The 19,588-nt window shown below is 49.4% G+C and overlaps 1 protein-coding gene across 1 annotated transcript in view; it reads right to left on the bottom strand.

Moving 5' to 3' along the window:
* Positions 1 to 19,588, bottom strand: part of RBFOX2 (RNA binding fox-1 homolog 2) — a 168,403-nt gene that overhangs the window by 59,556 nt on the left and 89,259 nt on the right. Inside the window, 1 exon segment of the mRNA XM_066996780.1 lies at positions 230 to 454. Coding sequence (XP_066852881.1) covers positions 230 to 454 — 225 coding nt within the window.

Here is a 19,588-nt window from a genome sequence, read left to right as displayed (position 1 = left end):
CTCCTCTTTGCAGAGACCTATTTATAAGAAGAAGAACATGAACAAGGGGAAAGACAAGAAGATAGCAACGGATCATCAGAACCTCCGGCCTTTTGCGATTGTCTCCTTTCCAAGCCCACCACTGACGTGCTGCGTGCTTCAGAAGCAGTCAGCCACCTACTCCGCGGCTGCCTCTTCCAGAAGCACCACCCTGGCCGGAGAGTCCTGCGACCCTGCCCCAGGCACTTACTGCGAGAGATCCGTTCTGCGTGCTGGCCGTGGTCGTGCTCTGCTCTCCATGCGGCTGCGTGCTTCCGTAGAGCGTCAGATTGTGCTCGCTGGTCTGGCCTGCATAGTCCTGAGTGTGTGGCACCCCGTACTCTGTGGGAATCCCGTTCTGTGGGGGTGGCGGAAATGGGATTGTGGTGAATGGCTGCACCATTGCATCAGGAGTTGCTGCTGGCTCCTGGTTACCCTGGAGAAAGGGGAAAGCAGAAGGCGGCTTTACTACACCATGAAAGACAGATGGAAACATCACCCTGAGAAGTTATCCACAAACACGCTCCGCACAGTCCATGTAAACATCCCACCCACTGCCGCTGTAATACTGCACCGTCTCCTATTATCTTCTCTATCAAAAAGAGCACGCCTTGCTCCTCCGAACTACGACACCGGTTTTTAATCTCTTTTGGGCAACTTTCTCGCTGCTGGGTGACATATGGAGAACGCTATCGGGCTTGCAATTTGCACGCCCCTGTAATCTCACAAAATGTTTTGCGCACAGTAAGGCATTACTCGCTAAGGAAAACACAGATACCGATTGCTAAGGACACAGAGGCGCTAACTTTTAATATCCCTTAAAAGCACCATATCTGAGTCCATCTCCTCCAGCCTGACCTTCGCAGCCCTGCACTCGAGCACAGGGTGTGCCCGAGGGCACACTCTCCTCCCTTGTGTTGCAGTGAGAGTAAAGAAGCACGCATCTGGGCACCCATCTGTGCAGCAGCCTCTTCCCTCGCTCTCACTCTGGGTACAGAGCACGGGTCCAGCTTTTAGCGCTGCCCTGCATCCCCAAGAGGCAGCGGATGTCCCACCCTACCTTGTCTTAAGCGTGCCTGCAAGCCCACCAGGAGCAAAGGCCAAAGCCTGCAGGTTGCAGCCACCACAGGGTTCTCGCGGAGGGCAGAGGGGGGAGCTGGGGCGACCTTCCCGAGCCCCCTGGGGTGAAGGAGAACAGCCTTGGCACTGAAACCCAACCCTAGGAGGCCCAGCCTGCCGCACCGCTCCTAACGCTTTCACCGCCACAGCAGCGAAATCCACGGAGAAGATTTATGATAGCGTGGCTGTTTGATTTATGTGCGTGTCAACAGACTAATCCTGATTTTAAATTTTGGCTGCTGTTCCAGCCCCAGGTCCTCCCCCACAAAGCCCAGAGGTACTTGAGCCTATTCTGACACCAGCAAGCTTCAATCAATGGAGGAAAAGGGGAAAGGAGCTTGTCCTGCAGACGGGAGAGGCAGAGGGGGAATTACCGAGCAGCCTTCAGCAGAGAGTGTGCCGGGACTGCGGGGCCTCCGCTGCAGCTGGACAAACCTCCCAGTCCCTTTATCAGGCTACCTGGGACTTTCCCTTCCTGGCAAAGGGCACGATGACGGCATGCCTCTGGCCAGCACCAGCTCATTCAGATGTTGTCCGAGTCCCAAATCTGCTCGGACATCGGCGTACCCGGCCTGCCGCCCCAGGGCCTCACGGTAGCCTGGCTTTGTCTCCCTCAGATTAGGCTGCAGAGCGCTGCCTTCACGCAGGCAGCGAGCCTCTGGGTGGCTGGGCTCAAGTTAATGAAACCACCCCTTGTTCGGTGTGGGCCAAGGCTCCGCGTTGGCCCCGAGCGCCCTGCCCTCTCCTCCTCCCCAGCACGCACGTGGTGGCTTCTCACACAGGGAGCGTGTTTTCCAAAGGAGTGGGTTTTTGCCCCAAAACGAGGACTGCTCCCTCTGCTTGTGCTCACTCTGCCGTCATTCCGAGTTTTAGTGGTGTGGGGCTGCTGAGAGCCTCAACCCCGCTGGAGATCTGCAGGGCGAGCTCCAGCTCCACGTTGCCGTCTCTCTAAGCTCTCTGCTCACCACGTTTCGTTACATCCAGCCTCCTGCCTGTTTCCATACAGCTCACGTTGTCAGCCCATTTCTTTTGTTTAACAGTGGAGCTAAACATGAAACTGATTTTTTTTTTTTAATTTCAAAAATTGGTAAGATAACCCCAGGAAAGATGCTGTAGCAGAAACTATTACTAATTTTCTTCGAACAAACCAGATTCACAATCTGGTGGTATCCCTGATAGGAGGAAGAGAATGCTAATTAGCCACCAACAAAACCTATTATGCCATCTTCTCAACAGTGCAGAGTTGCTCCCTGAAGGACATACTCTAGCGTTTTGTTTAATCTCACTCCTAGGCTACTTAAAATGCCAGCCCATAAACCTTGTATCGTCTTATTCTCAACATTTCCACCCCCCACCACCCCCCCCCCCCGTTAATACTGCTCCTTCTGGTTTAAATGCATTTCAACCTTTTAAATATTTTCTCTCCCTTCTTCAATTATCTACAAATGTTTGAAGGATGAAAAATGCTATCTCTCTCTCCTGCTTCTCATGGTGTTTTGATAATACATATTTATTTGGAGCTTAATCACATCTCACAAGCCAAAATAACCTGGCAACTTTATTTATTACTTCTCTCTGACCTTCCTAAGATTTTTATATAAGGAATTTTTGGTACAGAATGCAATGTTTTAATACCATTGTCACTTCGGTTTTTAGTAATCTTACTAACATGCAGAAATCATATTTTTTATTACAAATGTATCTTTAATTTAATGTCTCAGGTTATCTGTAGATCTATCACTATTATGCTTGTCCAGGTTTCATCATCCGAAGGAGTATCTGGATCTCAAATTATTTTCTCTTGATATGATTACGTACACATTTCCCGTCTAATTTTTTTTTATTTTAATTTCCTTCAGTGCTTTAAAATTACTTGTCCTGTCTCCACTACTGTCTACAAAGAAGAACTCCTGAGGTGTTCTCTGCAGGTTTCATGGCATACTGATATCCTCCTCTTCTGTTACTCTACCTAATTTCAACATTTACCCAACACTTCATATTTTCAAGAACTAACAAAAAAAAAAATCCCATTTATCTTCAAACACAGAACCTGAACTCCTTTCCCTACCACCAACCCTCAAGGGAAAGTCCTGCAGTCAGATGCGTTGCTTTTCCCACTTCCCAGGAGGTCTAACGAGCAGCGAGAAAACCCTTGGTGAAGGTATGCAGGGGGGGAGAAGCAACCAGAAGAGCTGAGCTGAAAGTATTTGGTCTGTCCTGTCTCGACAACATACCTCACTGCATCGCCACTCCTGCCCGGTTTAACTCATGAAGTTCCCCACGTCGCGACTCAACACGGACAGACCGAGATGGCTATGCCAAAGAGCGGTCACCGTTCCCAAACGCATGCACAGATGCCATCGCAGGATGGAGAAAGCCCAGCAACATTCCCCCATCAACTACAGCTACTAGCGACTTGTGTGATAGGATGAAATGAACCTAATTGTTCAGGAGCAGACAGACCCTTCCTTCAGCTGCAAGGTAGATGGCAGCCTCAGCTCCCCTGCTCCCACAGAAAGCACTTATCTGCAGGGTTCAGAGCAGCTCCCGGGGGCCGAGCTCTGACACCTGCCCCATCAGCTCACACCACGCAGGGCACCAAAGGGACGGAGGATACAGACATCAGCCCGGGTTCCCAGCTCAGGGCCCTGCGCTCAGCCCCACAGAGCTAAGGCCTTGTCCTCGAGGTGCCAGCTTCCCTCCTTCGCGTGGGGGTTTGGCCTACACAGCTCAGCCCGCGTTTTGTTTGAAAACCAATTTAGCTAAGGCAGTTAACCCCCCCCCCGCGAACGGGGACGCAACTCCAAGAGGTGATGTGGCGTTAACTTAATTAACGAACAGCTAGGCAGACGAGCAGTAAGCAAGCACGCGTGGCGGCACCTCACAGAGGGGGGGGAAGCCCCAACCAGAAGCGACGTGGCTCTGCAACCGGGATTTAGGGTGAGTTCTGTCAGCAGACAGCAGGTGGTGATCCAAGATCGCGGCGCCGAGCACGAGTACCACAACCACACACACAAAGGCCTCCTGCTTCCATAAAACTGTCAGCTAACAAAGGTCGGTTTATTTTGCGAGGGGCCGGTTTTGTTCTGCCTGCTAGAGAAACGGGAGTAAGAGGGATGTGAAAGGAGCCTCAGAGTAAGGCAACCGTCTAACCCTTCTGTAGCGGTATGTCAATATTTGCTTAGATAGCGAAGTGTAACTAAATAAAATTGTAATTCTGCTAAAACTGACCTGGCACAATTTCTATAGACAGCTCCCCGTGAAGTACCACAATTTGTGTGTTGCCCAGTAGCTTATGAAGAGCCATGAGCTTCATGGAAAGGTGCAAGGAAACGTTACAGCACATAAACATGAACCTCTTCAAAGTACCTTTCACTGCTGGTAAACCCCAAAACATTGGGATAGACATGAGCATATGCCTGCTCGGGGCACGGGGAGGGCCAGCCCGTTGTTGATGGGTAAGCCTTTGCCGTGCCTGTGTTACTAAGGCTGGAAGTAGCTGCCTCCCGGCTAGCTGAAGGCAATTAAGGTGTTTGTGACGACTGGTGTGTTCCCGGCTACGGCTGTTTGCTCTCTACGCCAGCCTAATCCCTTTCGTAAACAGCAAAAGCGTTCGTAGCTCGGATCTGCAGAGCCCAACGCGACAGCTCAGCCTGCCCCGTGCTGCCCCACAGGAGGGATGGATGTGAAGATGGGGAGGAGGGAACGGCGCTGTCCCCCCTCTGACCAGGTCACAGGGGCCCTTGGGGAGGCAAACGTGCCACGTGGCTCCCGCCGAAGAGGCCATGCATGGCTCCTCGTGGAGCAGAGGAAGGCCCACCATACAACCCTGCTGTAGCAGACCAAGAGAGCAGTGACAGGGAACGCAGACTGCTTTTTCCCCTTCTTGTCACGAATGCGAATTAAGCTTGCTGCAGCAGGCTCACCTTCCCGGCCCTCCCAAAACAGCCTCCTGGGGCTCCGTGGGTGCTAAGGCTCCAGCTGGAGCTGCTGCCCCCTTACATCCAGCTGCACACCCTGCCCCGACTCCATCCACCGTGCTGAGCCGTGTCAGCACGGCTGAGCTTCTTTTCCCAGAAAGAAAGGGGAAAAAAAAATAAGAAAGACTTTTTATTATCAGGTTAGTTTTGTTCCCAGTTAAGAGCGCTGAAACGGCTTGGCAGAGAGCGAGAGAATGGGAGCCAGATGGGGGGGGGGGAGAAAGGGCTGGGGCACCCGCAGTGGGATGAGCTGGGGCGAGCCGCAGCCTGCAGCACACGTTAACCCTCTCCCAGGCCATCCCAGATTTGCCCGCTGATGATAACGAACGTATCAGGGAGCAATGTTTTGTGAACGGGAATGGGTACAATGCAGCGTGAGGGATGCTGCAAGACCCAGCGGGAATGTGCGTGTGATCCCTTCCAGAAAACCAGGGGCAGGGCTGTCACACCAGGAGCAACCCCAACCTATAGCAGTGGCCCTCACGGCACGTGGAACCACTGCCTTGATTTTCTAAACTGTGCCTTGCTCTTCTAAACTGTGCCTTGCTCTTTAGGGTCAGTTTGTGTTGAAGACAGTCAAACACGCACCAAAGTGATGCATGGGACGGTGCAGTGATGTGGTTCCAGCTCCCTAGCCCTGCTGAAACTCAGCCACATGAACCCTTCAGGTGTTTGGAAACATAAAAGCTCTTTACCCCAAAACACGGTAATTAACTTTTTCCATGTCATGGCCATTTCATTATTGACCAGCTTCTGAACGGGAAAAGCTTTGGAACTTAGAACTTTTATCCTAAATCAGTCCTTTAGCACCCGACCCCATAGGTACAAAGCCTATGGAAAGAAAGGTTAGGAATGAAAAGAATATACAAAGCTAAAAGGAAGGGAAAAGACATAAGGAAAGGAAAACAAAAAGAGAAAAATGCAAAAATACACGTGGCCTACAAGGCCAACATGCCTTCCCAGCAAGCGTTATTGATTACAAGACCTAGGACAGCACAAGGTAACTTCTGAGTGCCGTTACTACGTCACCAGCTCCTGGCATTCTTCACCTCTGCCCAAAGCTTCCCTGGACTGGGCTGGGTGCTTGACCCCAACCTGACACCCACACCTGCAGCCTGCGCTACAAAGGCATTTCTGAGACTCCAGAGAGCGAGGCCAGCACGTCTGTCTGTTTGGCGACCCAGACTGATAAAATCAACAATTTTTTTCCTTGATGTGGGTCGATCATAAAAGCACCTTGAGGAACATCACAAAAATAAGGGGGCTGGGATTTCAGCTCCATGCCTGGAGCGTGCTTTTCATTAGATTTACGATGCAGTGGGGATTTTGACTCTACTACCACAGGCACAACAGCAATGCCTCCTAAACCCCTGAAAAGTTTTGCAAGAATTTGGAGTTTTATACCAGATTTGTTAAGGGAAAGTTTAGAGGCACACTTTTTTTTTATTGTTACTTATATTGGATGTAATCATTTGAGGACACGCTTTTTCAATTGGCTTAGCTTAAGCCTAAATAAGCTACCCTGCCCACCAAAATAGATGTCCAAGCACAGACCCGCACCTAGCTCACCATTTAAAGGCATGTTTTCTTCAACTTCCCGGTGCAACCTTGCACTAGATTATCTAATCTTGTCCTTCCTTCTCCTAGATATGTAAAGCAAGGGAAGAACAAGTTATCTTCCAATATGCGCACTATCACTCCAGGCCACCGAAAACTGTTTGGTAAAAGAAAACAGCTGGCTTTTTTTTCTTTTTCTTTTTCTTTTTTTTAAACAGAAGTTCAAGCCCCTCTTTTGTAGGAAAGGAAGAAAGAAAATTATAGTCTTATCTTACCCCTATGCACAGGAAGCACTCACTCATCCCCACACTGTCATTATTTCCAGTACTGACCAACGTTTGCTCCATCCCTACGTGCAGATGCGGGCTCTCGGCGCTGAGCATGCCCTCCCGTAATTAAGAAGCCCCTGGGCAACCTGCAGAGAGGCTCCCCGCTGGATACAGCCAAAGCCTGAGAGTAGCACAACATTAGTAAGGCCCAGAGCCACAGCCTGAAATGTACCTGCCCACTTTCAGATTTTAAGAACACGGATTTCCTCCGCCTGAAATCTACATTATTCCCCTTTCAAAAAAAAAAAAAAAAAGCAGAAGTTAAATGTTACTGGCAATTAAGGCGTCCCAACAAATGCTTTCAATCAATTCACGCTCTCTGGGGTTGATTAGAAGGAGAATTGTGCTTCACAAGACTCCATCAAGGCTTCAACATCTGTTTCTATTTCGTATTAGGAATGAAACTACTTCTGAAAATTATTGGGGAGAAAGGGGGTTGGGAATAAAGGAAAAAGTCCCCAGGATGGGTGCTTCCTAAGCAAAAAAAGCCAGCACGAATGAAAGGCCAGGCTCAAATTTCTGTTCGAAACCAATCTTTAGCACCTACCCTGGCGGTGTTCTCAGCTCTGCAATACTCCACGTGAATATTTTCCACTTTGCATTCATAGTCAAATGTTCTTGGGAGAGAGATTTCCATAAGACAGCTAGCTTTTACCAGATTGGTATGAAAATAAAGCCTCAAAATACAGTGAATCTAGTCGCACACTAATTCAACAGGCACCCGGAGTGGCAGAAGCATCCCCCGTACGAGTGAGATTACTTCGCTGTTGGGCGAAGAGGGTTAAGTTTCTTCTTCTGGACCAGAATTCAAATGAATCACAGCTAAGACTCAGTGCACTGCAGATGTGTCACGTATGTTTAATCCAAGCTAACCACGATTAGCTCTTCGGCGGATTAGCAAACCGATCACACTCACAGTCGCACGAGCGCGGATTCCCATGCAGGGAGGCAGCAGGAACCAGAGGCCAGCAGCGGGGAAGGAGCAGGGTGATGGCTCATCTGGGAGCAGCCCGTGGCTGCATCAGATCGAGCGCACCCTCGTACCTGGGTGCTCACGTACACGACTGCAAGGCGGTGCAGAGGACCTGCCAGCACCGCTTTTCTGCCTGACTCAACCACTAACCTGCAGATCCCTGGTGCTGCTCTGTACGAGAAGAGCCGCACAACACAGGGAAGTAACAGGGAAGAAAATCCCTCCCGTCCCACGGCAGCTCTCTAGCGGGATGGCAGGGTATTGGCACGGCTACCGCCACCTCAGCCAGGTCTGCAGCCAGATTGCTCACTTCAGCCGGCTTTGTTTCAAGGAAGATGGCAGCTTTCCAGGTGATGCTGTATTTCTAAAAAAAAAAAAAAACCAGCATCTGCCTCTTCAAACCCAGTCAGGTACCTCAGCGGGACCGAGAAGCGGTTCTTCATCCCACATCCCTGCTCTGAGAACGGGCTGTCTCCTCGTACCTGCAAGAACATCACCGAGCCACACCGTGGGGCGGGTTATCCCTGCAGCCCCAGGAATTCACGCTTCTTTCCTGAGGGTTAAACCCTCCGGATGCTCATTCAGCCCCTTAGAAAGATTCAAATCTACTTTAGTCACAGGAATTTCTCGAAGCCCTTACTGCGTGACATACCTATACGTGACAGACGCCTCCAGATCTCTCTCTATATCTGGTGCTCTCCTAGGAAGGATTTTGAAGATGACTTTTGGCACCTGGCTTCCCTGCACCCCTCTTCCCCTGCTGCCAGCAGCATGAGCTGCACAGAGGTGCTGCTCTGAGCTGCTTGGCTCCTAGATGAAGCACAACTAGTGAGAAAAATAAAACCTCAAAGCCCAGACAGCTTCATTTATATTGTACTCACGGAGGCCCCTTTGATCCCCCTGATCTCCCCGGCCAGCAAGAAGCCCTCCCTCCTGCCCGTACTGATTCCAGCACCTCACACGGAAAAGCAGCCCTGCCTCCGCTGCCAGCTGAGGAGGAGGAAGGGAGAAAACGCCGGGAAGGCAAGCACATCTGGAATCAATTGGGAAGGCTCTGAATGCCTCGGAAAGAACTGCAGAGCTGGCAGAAAGCAAAGCGAGGAGCTGTGCCTTCAGACGTGACTACGGAGCAAAGGTGGGGGACGAGATGGATGCAGCATACCGAAACACAGCACCAGAGCTCCTCCTGAGGTTCTCTTTTGTGCTGTTGGCTGTTTTTTTTTGTGTGTGTGTGTTTTGTTTTTTAAATGCAGGCAGTTAAATCTCTCAGCCCTGTCACATTCTCACCGTGGGTACGGCCACAATGCAGCGCCGAACAGACAGGCTCAGATGCACGCAGCCCCAGCCAAGGCAAACGAGACTCATCTGTGACTCAAGTGCCAGGACTCGATAACAAAGCAACAATATTATAATCAAGCTGCTCTCGGGGTGCGGGGTGGAGGAAATCTGTGACTTGGCATATGCTTGAGAACAGAATTTTGACAGTTTAAAAACGTAGATTTCTTCCCACAATGACTTTCCATTCCAGTAATGCATTCTCCTATCTCGTTATTCATTTGTTCCAAGATGAGTTTTCCATTTTCAAGAAAGCCTTCGTTATGTATCCTGGAAAGCAGGGATGCTGGAAAGGAATAGAGGGCCACAGAGAAGCAACGCACCAGAGCAACAGCCTGGTAAAAAGCACGGGTAAAATCATTTGGATATATTACCAACGAAAAGAAAATGAGAGCAATATTACTTCAGTGTGTGGCCTTGGCCAGATGAAAAATAAGATACGCGCTTTCACATATGCATTTTAAAAAGGGAATTAACTCAAAAGGGAACAGGAAAGAGCCACAAAAGTGACCACAAGACTGGGGGGGGGGGAGACACAAAACATGGCTGTATACTGAAAAACTTGAAAACCCCAACCTATTTTGCTTATCATTAAAAAAATTAAGTGCCAACTCATTATTTTGTGAAAGTACATTAATGGTTAGGAAAAAGAACACTGGGCACTAATAGTATTTAATCAAATGAGCAAAAGCATCAAGAAAACCAATAGCCAGGAGCTGAGTCTGATGAATTCAGCTCTGGTAAGACACACCATTTTATTTTGTTTACTGATTTTTCTAAATGACAGTCATTAAGTCAGCTACTGGGAAGGATTCGGTCCTTTCCATCTCTTCGTGCCTTTACGCTGCAAACATTACACAATTCAGAAGAGAGGTGTCAGGGTGAGATGTAATGGCCTACAATGCCCATACCACGGAAAGGCGGATCTATAGGACAATATTCTAGAAAGCTATGAGAAGCTGGTGGTAGTCAATGAACATAAAGGAAAGCAGATTACACCAAGCATTTATAAGCGAAATGACCTAATCTTATCGAGAGAAACAAGTTATTGAGGAGCATGGGTGCAGTTACGCGGACCAGCTAACGCGATAAACCACCAACCGGCCTCGGCAGAAGCGATTCTGCTTCCTCCCCTGGCTGTTGCGAGATCTCGTTATGCCACGGCCACAGCCAGAAAATTAATCCAAACAATACTCTTCTGTTCGGTCCCAAACTGAGCCGTCTCGCCTGCTATCTGCCCAAGCAGGGCGCCCAGGCTGCGGCATATGGCCAGGGCAGGCAGGCGAGGGCAGCCATTCTCCTCGCAGCAGCCCGCGGTCGCGCTAGATTAAGCGCAACGTGAAAACGCACCTGAAAGCGGCTTTATCCCCGAACAAGAGGCTACGTGGACGTTTAACATATGCTATTGCCACCACCCTGCTTCGCTTGTGCCTAACTTTTCGAGTGTCCCCGCGTAAGCTAGCATAATAGTGGTTTACACACTGTGAATGCCAGGTATCTCAGGAAAGGCTTCCCCTTTGTTATTAAATGCTCACAAATCCGCTTGCCCCCAGGCCTTTCAGCTAAGGTATATTTACCGAATTCCTGCTGCAACCGGGAACCAGAGCAGACTTCTCCCCTCCGCGGGCCACCTGCACCGCTCGCAGGTGGAGCCCGAGGTCAGCAGCGCGTCTGACGGCCGCAAACCCCGGGCTGGGTGGCATCCGTGCGGGTGCTGAAGCCTCCAGCACCTCCCTCCAAGCGCCTGGAAGCAAGCTGCTCGCCCGCCTCGCCGTCACTGAACACGCGCCTCAGTTTAACAGCAGCGCTGTAACAAATATTCTCATTAAACTCTTGCTGATGACTGGTAGTCAGACTTTTAAACTGCTCTGTTTTACCGGAGCGGAATCGATAAACCTGAAAAGCTAAATTGATAGAAGAGCAGCTGATTTCAGCACCTGCAGCCCCATCAGCGTGCTGCTACGCGAGCTCCTGCGATATTCACCCCTCTGACCGTCACCTGGCACATCAGAAGGCGAGCAGGTCCGAGCAGGACCCTTCTCCCTCTGGGCCCCCCTATGGGCCCCGCTGTTCTCCTTTCACCTCCAGGAAGAGGAGAGAAGCAGCTATGCAGGACTTGAAGCCTTCCTGCCCGCTTCCCCTCCTGCTCATCACTTTTTGGGCTCACGGCGCCAGGCTAAACAAAGCCGCTTGCCCCAGGACACGGGTCTGGAAAAAAAGTGTTAGCATCTGGCAACCAAGAGTAGCACCCCGGCCTACGAGTTGAGGAGAAAGCACGAGGCCCTGGCACGGAGAGGAAACACCGAGATGCACGCCTGGCCGCTCCTGTCAATCCCACAGTGGGGGAATGCCCGATTATTATTTTTTTTTCCACGTATATATATTTATCGTATTACTGAGAGGAAATGCCAAGGACTGCTGCAGCCCCTGTCCCTTGAGGCTCTGCTGCTGCCATCCGGCTGTGCTGCCTTTGCAGCGATGAATATTTAAAGAGGGCAATAAATATTTCAGAGCACAGTCATCCCGACGAGAAGTCTATTAGAATACAAGAGGAGACACAAACACGCAGGGCCGCGGCCGCTCCCTGCTCTGCCCCTCCTGCCCCGACCACCTCCCATCCCTCCAGCCCTCAACAGGCACCTGAGCACCTCAAATATTCATGAGCACAGCTCCAGTTACCATCCAAACAGGCAAAAACACTGCAAAAAGGTAAAAAGGTGCTCTACTTTCCAGAGAGGTGTGCTTTACCCCTTCTGGGGCCGCTGGCTTTGGGGCGTAGTGACGAGGGGATGAGAATTTGCTTTAAGCCCCCGCAGAAATGAGGCCACTTAATAGCAAACCTTGAAAGAGCAACAAAACCAAAACCACCAAACCCAAAAGCTCCCTGCCTGGTCGAGCAAGACAACGTGAAAGCCCATCTTTTTCCCCTGCAGCTCCTCTCCTTAATTTAAGCGGTACATTCACGCTGGTGCTTCTCCGTCACTAGCAGCTCTGCTTGGCTCTCCCTGGGATGCTAACAGATGCACAGAACTTTGCCATCACTGGCATGGAGAAAATTGGCTAGAAAACCGGTTTGGGACATAACAGAAAATGCTTTCATTTAATCAGCTGTCATTTGCATGCCATTCATGTTAAGGGGGGCTATTTTGACTACCACACTGCTAAAAGCTTGCTTTTCTTTTTCTCCTCTTAATTGCACCTATAAAGGAACTTTTAAAAAAAAAACTTGAGGGAGGAACAAAAATTTTGCAGTGGATTTTGAAGGAAATCAAGCTCCCTCAAGGCACTTGTTCAAGATCATACTTACAAGGCCATAAAATCCACGGCCATGCTCAGAACTGGACTCCCGTGCCAGCCTCCACCACTTACCTCACCAGACTCAAAGGACATAAAACATTCACTGGTCACACAAGGCAGGGAAGCCTTCAGAAAACCCTTCAGAAAACCCAGCTAAGGCTGCCCTGCGCAGAGGGAAGCCAAGAGCACTGGCACAGGCTGCCCAGAGAAGCCGTGGGTGCCCCATCCCTGGCGGTGTTCAAGGCCAGGCTGGATGGGGCCTTGGGCAACGTGGGGCTGGTGGAAGGTGCCCTGCCCATGGCAGGGGGTCGGAACCAGATGGTGTTTAAGGTCCTTTCCAACCCAAACCATTCTGTGATTCTGTGAAGAAGAGACCCTCACAAGGAGAAGCTAAAGGGTTCCCCTAAGTGAGAGACGAGCTGGGCTGCCGCGGCTGACCAGTGACCTGCACCAAGCCCTCTCCTTTCCAGGGACAAGAAAAGAGCATCTCTGCCATCCCTGGTGCCCAGATGTTAAAAGATAATAGCAACTAAACCACCATCTTCCACGTCACGTGCTCAGGAAGACGCCTACAGATGGCACAAGGAGCAGAAACTCCTCAAATCTGGATTCTGGCCCAGGACAAGCTGGGCACCAAAGAATTCAGCCCCATCAGCAGGGTATGTGCAAGGTTATGCGACTGCTCAACGCCGTCTGTAGATGTGCAGTCTTGGGTTTAACTGCTGCATTCCCCCGCAGCCTCACTGCGGCCCCTTTTAGGCCTTGGAAGGGGATGGTTGGGTCCTACCTACACAAAGAAAGGGCCTTGAGATATCAGGAATAATACAAGCAAGCCGGAGCTCACACTGTTTCACGTGGTTCTTTCCCCTTGACCAAGGCAGCACCCAACCACTGCACAGCCTGCTTGGGACAGCCAGGTTCGTATTATTGAACTTCTCTCTCATTCCTCTGCTCTACAGCAGGAACTGGCTCCAAAGTATTGAGCTGTCAAATGGCAAAACCTCTCTCTGGATAGTATTTCAAGGAAGAGGAGCTGCCTTACAAACGGTGAGATCAATCGCTCGCTACCTCCCTCCATGCCTCCTGGAAGACCAGCAGCAGCACCACCAAAAAGACACAGTTTATATTAAAAATATAAAATAGCAATCACAGCAGCCTAGTTCAGACAGCGACACAATCCTGCTGCTCTGCAAGCAGCGAGTGCCGGGATTTTCCATCCCCGCTCCCAACCACCACAACCGTCCTTCACATCGCTGAAGCTAAAGAAGGATCCGCTCAGAAGTCAGACTCAGCCTGGCCCCAAAAAACCACCTTGTGCTTTTTCTATCCTATTAAGAGACCTCCTGCACAGCGCAAGCAAAATATACTGGAAGACAAGCAATTACCTCACCAAGTAATTTAGAGCAGGAGCCACCATTTTGCAGCAGACATCAAAATAATGAGTGCTCCTCCGCTGACAGTGCAGCTGCCGATTATTCCCATGATGGGCCCTATACCCACCAGCACACTAATGTGGAAAAAAAAGGCATCTGATCCCAGGCAAGAAAAGGAAAGATAAAGTTCGTTAGAATACAAAAGGAAAAGTGTTAGGAAGGAAAACAACATTTAATCTCATGGCTCCCGCAGACCTCTCATGACTCAGAAAATAAATGTAAACAGATGAAGAAGTTAATTTGGATCATATCAGCCCTAATGGCACGCAAATGGCAGAGCAGGCACCCTGGGGAGAGGGAGGGAGGGATTTGCCACAGATCGGGTTACTATCACTGACAGCTGACCTAAAACACCACAAGATTTCATCTGCCTCTGCCAGTTTTTCCAATTTTCAGAGGTGCAACCACCATCTTTAAGAGACGCGACGTGTGAAACGCATAACACTGTGACTGTGGACAGGGAAGGAGGAGATCCTGGAGCACGAGTGGTCAAGATGTCGATCCTCTTTGCTTTAGAAGCAGCACAATTAGCTGAAAGCAAGAAATACACTGGTTTGAATTGTTTCTTTGAAGATGGAGAAGTTTTGAGACAAAGCAACAAGGACATAAAGAACTTGGATTGCTTCTCGTTGGTCTGAAAGCACTGCATGCAATAGAGATGGGCGGTTGATCTGTCTCACGAGCGTGTTCCTTCAAAAAAAGACGTCTCTGCTTGCTGGATGGGCTCCACACAGTCGTCCCCCAGATGGACCAGCACGGCCCACAGCCATGCTTCATCGCTGCCAAGCCTGAGAAACATCCTGCAGTTTCTTCAGCGCAAGCCCTCGGCGCTTGGTTTTAACTTTATCTCACCTGAGCTGCCCTGCTTTGCTGGAAGCGACAGGGTAGGCAATGCTGAGATCTCCCAGGGCTAGCCAGGCGCTCAACAGATCCACGGAAGATCCGCTGAACAGATCATACCCAAATACGAGCCCAGGAGGCTCAGCACAGCCCTGCACGTCTATCTAACGTGGGTCTTTCCCCCCCACCAACTTCTTTTTGCTGAGATTTACTCCAGAGAGCATCTCAGAAAAATTGTATGGCAACGCACCGGGCCTCACAGCTAACCTAGAGCCCCAGTAGGATTTTGAAAACACCAAGGTCCTCTGCAAATGCTCTCCCCTATATGGCTTATCTTCCTTTATGCTCCCCTGAAATATTAAGAAATTCCTATTACTCGGCTCTATCTGTTCCTCTTCCCTTCCGTGTGACATACCAAGTAGCTCAGAGTTTCCTACCCACCCTCCAGCCTTCTGGATACTTCTGCTTTCAGCGGAGGACCGGCTGGGAGATGCATTACTGGCCGTGCGGTTCCACGCCAGGCGGGGAGGCTTCGGGCCGACAGAGAGGGAACGGGGCCGGCACGGACCTTCCCAGGCGAGCTGGAGCCCGCAGCCTCCGGCGCAGCTTTCTCCTTACCTCTGCACCACGCTCGCTGCAACTCCCGCAGCTCGTTGTCAGAACTAATTAAGAGCATTGCTAACAGCAAAAAAAAAAAAGTCCTAAGAAATCACGTTTGAGCCACAAGCCAAGAGGGACGGTAACGTCACCGCCTCTGCTACCTCCGCACAGAGGGGCTGATTTCAGGAGCCTCTCCGTTTTGGCCTAAGTTGCCATCAGGCTGCCTAAAGCTACGAGTTCAGAACTGCTTAAAAACAAAGCTCAGGGACCCTTAATCTGATTTAACCTGCTTTATTTAGATTCGTCTCATTGAACGAGACAAAGCGCACAGAAGCCCCGCTTTCTGACGGAGCACCAAGACCTCAGCAGTAATTTTTTTCCTACCTTTCTGAGGTTCGCGTTACCAGATAAAACGCGTTCTCACACCCCTCACAGTATTTTAACCAACAACAGCTTTGAAGACTTAAGAGACCCTCCAAAAATTACCTCTTAGGATACGGATTCACAGCTGGCTTCGGATGACCAGAGAGTTCTTTCTGCCACCAAGAGGGTCGGCCAGTCCCCCCAGTATCGTACCACAAGAGCAGCAATCTAGCTGAGAACTAACCCAACCACAACCAAACTACAAAGTCTGTTAGCTGAGCAGCACCACCACATGGGAATGGGCCACAGCGAGCACGGACAGCGCCACTTTCAGCAACGTTTAATGTCAACTTGAGCTAATCCTGAAATTGCTTTTTTTTTTTTTTTTTAATTCCCGAAGATGGGACCCGACGCTGAACGCAGCACCAAGCACGCTCTTAAAACACCTCTTCATCACTTTTACCATACACTTGTTGTTCACAATCTCTTACCCAGGTCCCAGCGAAGGGCACCTGGAGCACAGACGTCTCCCGAGGTCCCACCACAGCCTCCAGCCACAACCTTCATCGCTCCCAGTTCTCTCCATGCTACGCCCTTTAACTCAGATGGGCTCCATCGTGCAGGTCTAAACTAAGCCAGCCCCACCACCAAAACACAATCCTCAAAACCAAACGTAAGAGGGATTCCTAGAAGTACTTTTCCTCCCTTTTGTGATGCTTTGAAACAGCTTCATCCTGCAACGAGGTCAGGGGCTGATCAGGGAATGGTTTAGCATACTAATATTGTAACCAAATTTAACAGTTCCTTCATGCACACAAAGGAAAGCAAGGACAAAGTTAAAGCAAACTAACGTGCGTTAAATATTTGAGCACCAAGCTAACACACCACAATGCCTTACAGTCCAACCAACAGTTAACAAATTGGCTAATTCGCTAATTCCACCAAATTGCCCTGCTCTTTTCTCCTCTGCCTCCCGATTCAGGCTGGAAGGATCCTTTGCAGGATAACACAGATTTAAAACTCTGCCTATTGAAATTCTCAAGTCCTTTCCCCTGCTGCCCTATTTATCTAAATGACGTTTCACAAAGCTGGAAGGGACACAGGCTGGAAAACAAAAGCCTTTCTTACTCCTGCTCCCTAATATTCCAAAGCCCTTTGCATAATCGTTGAGTTTTGATAACCTTCCTTTCTGTGCCACACTGAACAGCAGCAAAAAATAAGAAAAGCTACAAAGAACAACAAATTAAATGAAGGGTTTCTCTATCCATCGAGAGTACATGTGACAAAGGAGGACTAACACTATCCAAGAAATCAAACCTCCTCTCCGGGGCGTTTTTACATCTGTCTTTTTAAGGAATTTAAAGCAGATTTTGCTCTGAGGACTGGAGGGAGAAGGAAGCCTCCACATAAGGGGCCTCGGTAAGACCCCAAGAGGTGAACGACGGGCTGTACGCCGCATAGGTCAACCTCTGATTATCTAAATCTTGGTGAATCAGAAGCGATTATGTGAAAGTCAAATATGCCCTCCGAGTCAGATAGCTCGGTGAGACCAGGACTTATAAAGCACGCAGAAACCCTGCACTCCCCAGGACCACAACTGCAGAGCCCACGAATTTTAAGCAGGATAACTGGGAGGACAGTTCAGAGGGTTTTAACCGTCCTCAAGCCTCCCACCCCGAGGGCAGTCTTCAGAGGCAGCTAGATGATTACCCTCGCAATTACTCGGACATTTCTGGTGTCTCCTTGCACCCTCAGATTACAGGCTACTTAGAGTGCAATTCCACTTAGGTATTTAGAGCCTGACTGCTCAGGGAGAGAGTCTCCATTACAGGCAGGGCCAGTAGTGCCACCTATTATTAAGGCTGGCCGATACTTCCCACTGTAAGACCCTGTTTTCAGTCGTTTACCATCCCGAAAAAACATCCAAACTCTTTTATTTGTGCTATCTGCATTTTATTTGGCAGTTGGTAATTTTCATTGCTGTTGTTAGTTTCAGCCACATCAATCCAACCTGAGAAAGAAGTAGGGAGAATATTCTGTCTCATGATTGGGTGGAAAAAAAGAAAAAAAGAACAAGCTTACTTGAAAACCCTACTAGGACTTCATATTTCGCAGAAAAATCTTCATTTCAGGGATCTGCATTGAGCAATAATACTGAAAAGCTACCAAAATCTGACCAATGTTATAACAAAACTACGGAAAACTGCATTTTATTAAGTGAATTTGCTAGCTAAGCTATATTTGATGGTCCAAAAAAGTCTAGAAACAATAAAAAAATCCACTATGTAAAAACAGTCTGAAAAGGAAGAACAAATCTGTTCTTCTTGTTTATCATGGAAAGAACAAAGAGGGACAACGAGTTTTACATTAAGCATTAGGAAAGACTTAGTAATGCACAGAAAGCAAAGGACTTGGATGGTCAAGGCAGGCAGTGGCACCATGAGTGTTTTTAAGGCAGGTCACCCGAGACCTCCACCAGAAATGGTTCAGACACAGCTGACTGTGCCAGGAAACAGAGACACTCTTGAGGACTGCTGGCAGTGCCACTCACGTCCCATTATCTGCGATTTCTTGTTCTAGTTCAGGGCTCATCCACAGCTTCACAGGAGACACAGGCCATGCCAGATCCACGTCTGGAGATAACAGCAGGAGGACGACACATGTCCTGTACTTTCAGCTATCCCCTTTGTAGGGATACAGTAACAGGGCACAGCAGTTACCCATCGCAAAGGCAAAAAGTAAAAGTAAAATAACCAAGAAACCAACCTGTAGGTGTAGTAGGGGTAAAGTAAATTGGGACAAGCAGCCTGAAAGCCAAGAGGACAAGGTTACTGGGGGAGAAAGGGATAGATCAGACAAGTTTGACTGCAATAGGGGCAGAAAAAGGCAGGTGGGAAAGTTAAAACATACGACAAGGAGACTGCAGAGAAGAGGAAGAGGAGAGCAGAGGAAGAATAAGCAGACCTTACAGTCAGGTGAGAAAGAACTGAAGCTATCAAGGCAAAGAAGTAGCATGCCAAACTCGGATGTCGTGCTAATGCAAAGGAAAGGAGACAGGGACAACACAGACAAGGACTTGGATGGGACGAACTACTGACTGGACATCACGAGGAGGAGGAGGAGATCTGTCTCACCTCCGCCACCCACGCTGGGCGGATGGGAGAGGTCAGGCGGGGACGGAAGAGAAGGGAAAACGTGCCCATTAGCATACACTCCCAAAACCTAAAACTGAACCTAACGTTGCAAAAAGTCACCACTCGTCTGCTGTCAGCAAATATATAAAACCAACTGGCAAACACAGATCGAGCTGGTCTGCACAGAAAACGACAGCTAATTACACATTCAGCGCGAGTGGCAGAGGTCTGTGGGATGCAGCGGGGACGGCCAGCCCTGCTACCGATACTTGCAGAGGTCATCGTGGTGCCACATGGACCGGAGTCGATGGGGATGGGAGGAGGGCTGTCTGGTTTTCCCTTCCTTTTTTTGTGGAAAAAAAAAAAAAAGCAGGCAATCGTGTGATTAAAGGCTATCATAGAAATACAGAGAACAAGACGAGGTTTCCTTCCCAACTTAAAACGTGGAAGTGCCCCAGAACTGAAGTGCATTAGCATCTTGATACTCTCGGTTCAGTTCATGAATAACGTTGCTGAATTGTATCGATGGGCAGTATTGCAAAGCCATATAAATAAATCAGTCTGATATTTCAAACAAATCACACCGTTGAACAGGCCCAGCATTTGTCCT

Source organism: Anser cygnoides, chromosome 1 (genome assembly GCF_040182565.1).
Source record: "Anser cygnoides isolate HZ-2024a breed goose chromosome 1, Taihu_goose_T2T_genome, whole genome shotgun sequence".
In the NCBI taxonomy this organism is placed as follows: Eukaryota; Metazoa; Chordata; class Aves; order Anseriformes; family Anatidae; genus Anser; species Anser cygnoides.
Note: the sequence above shows the minus strand (reverse complement) of the source record. Positions and strands in the feature narration are given on the sequence as shown.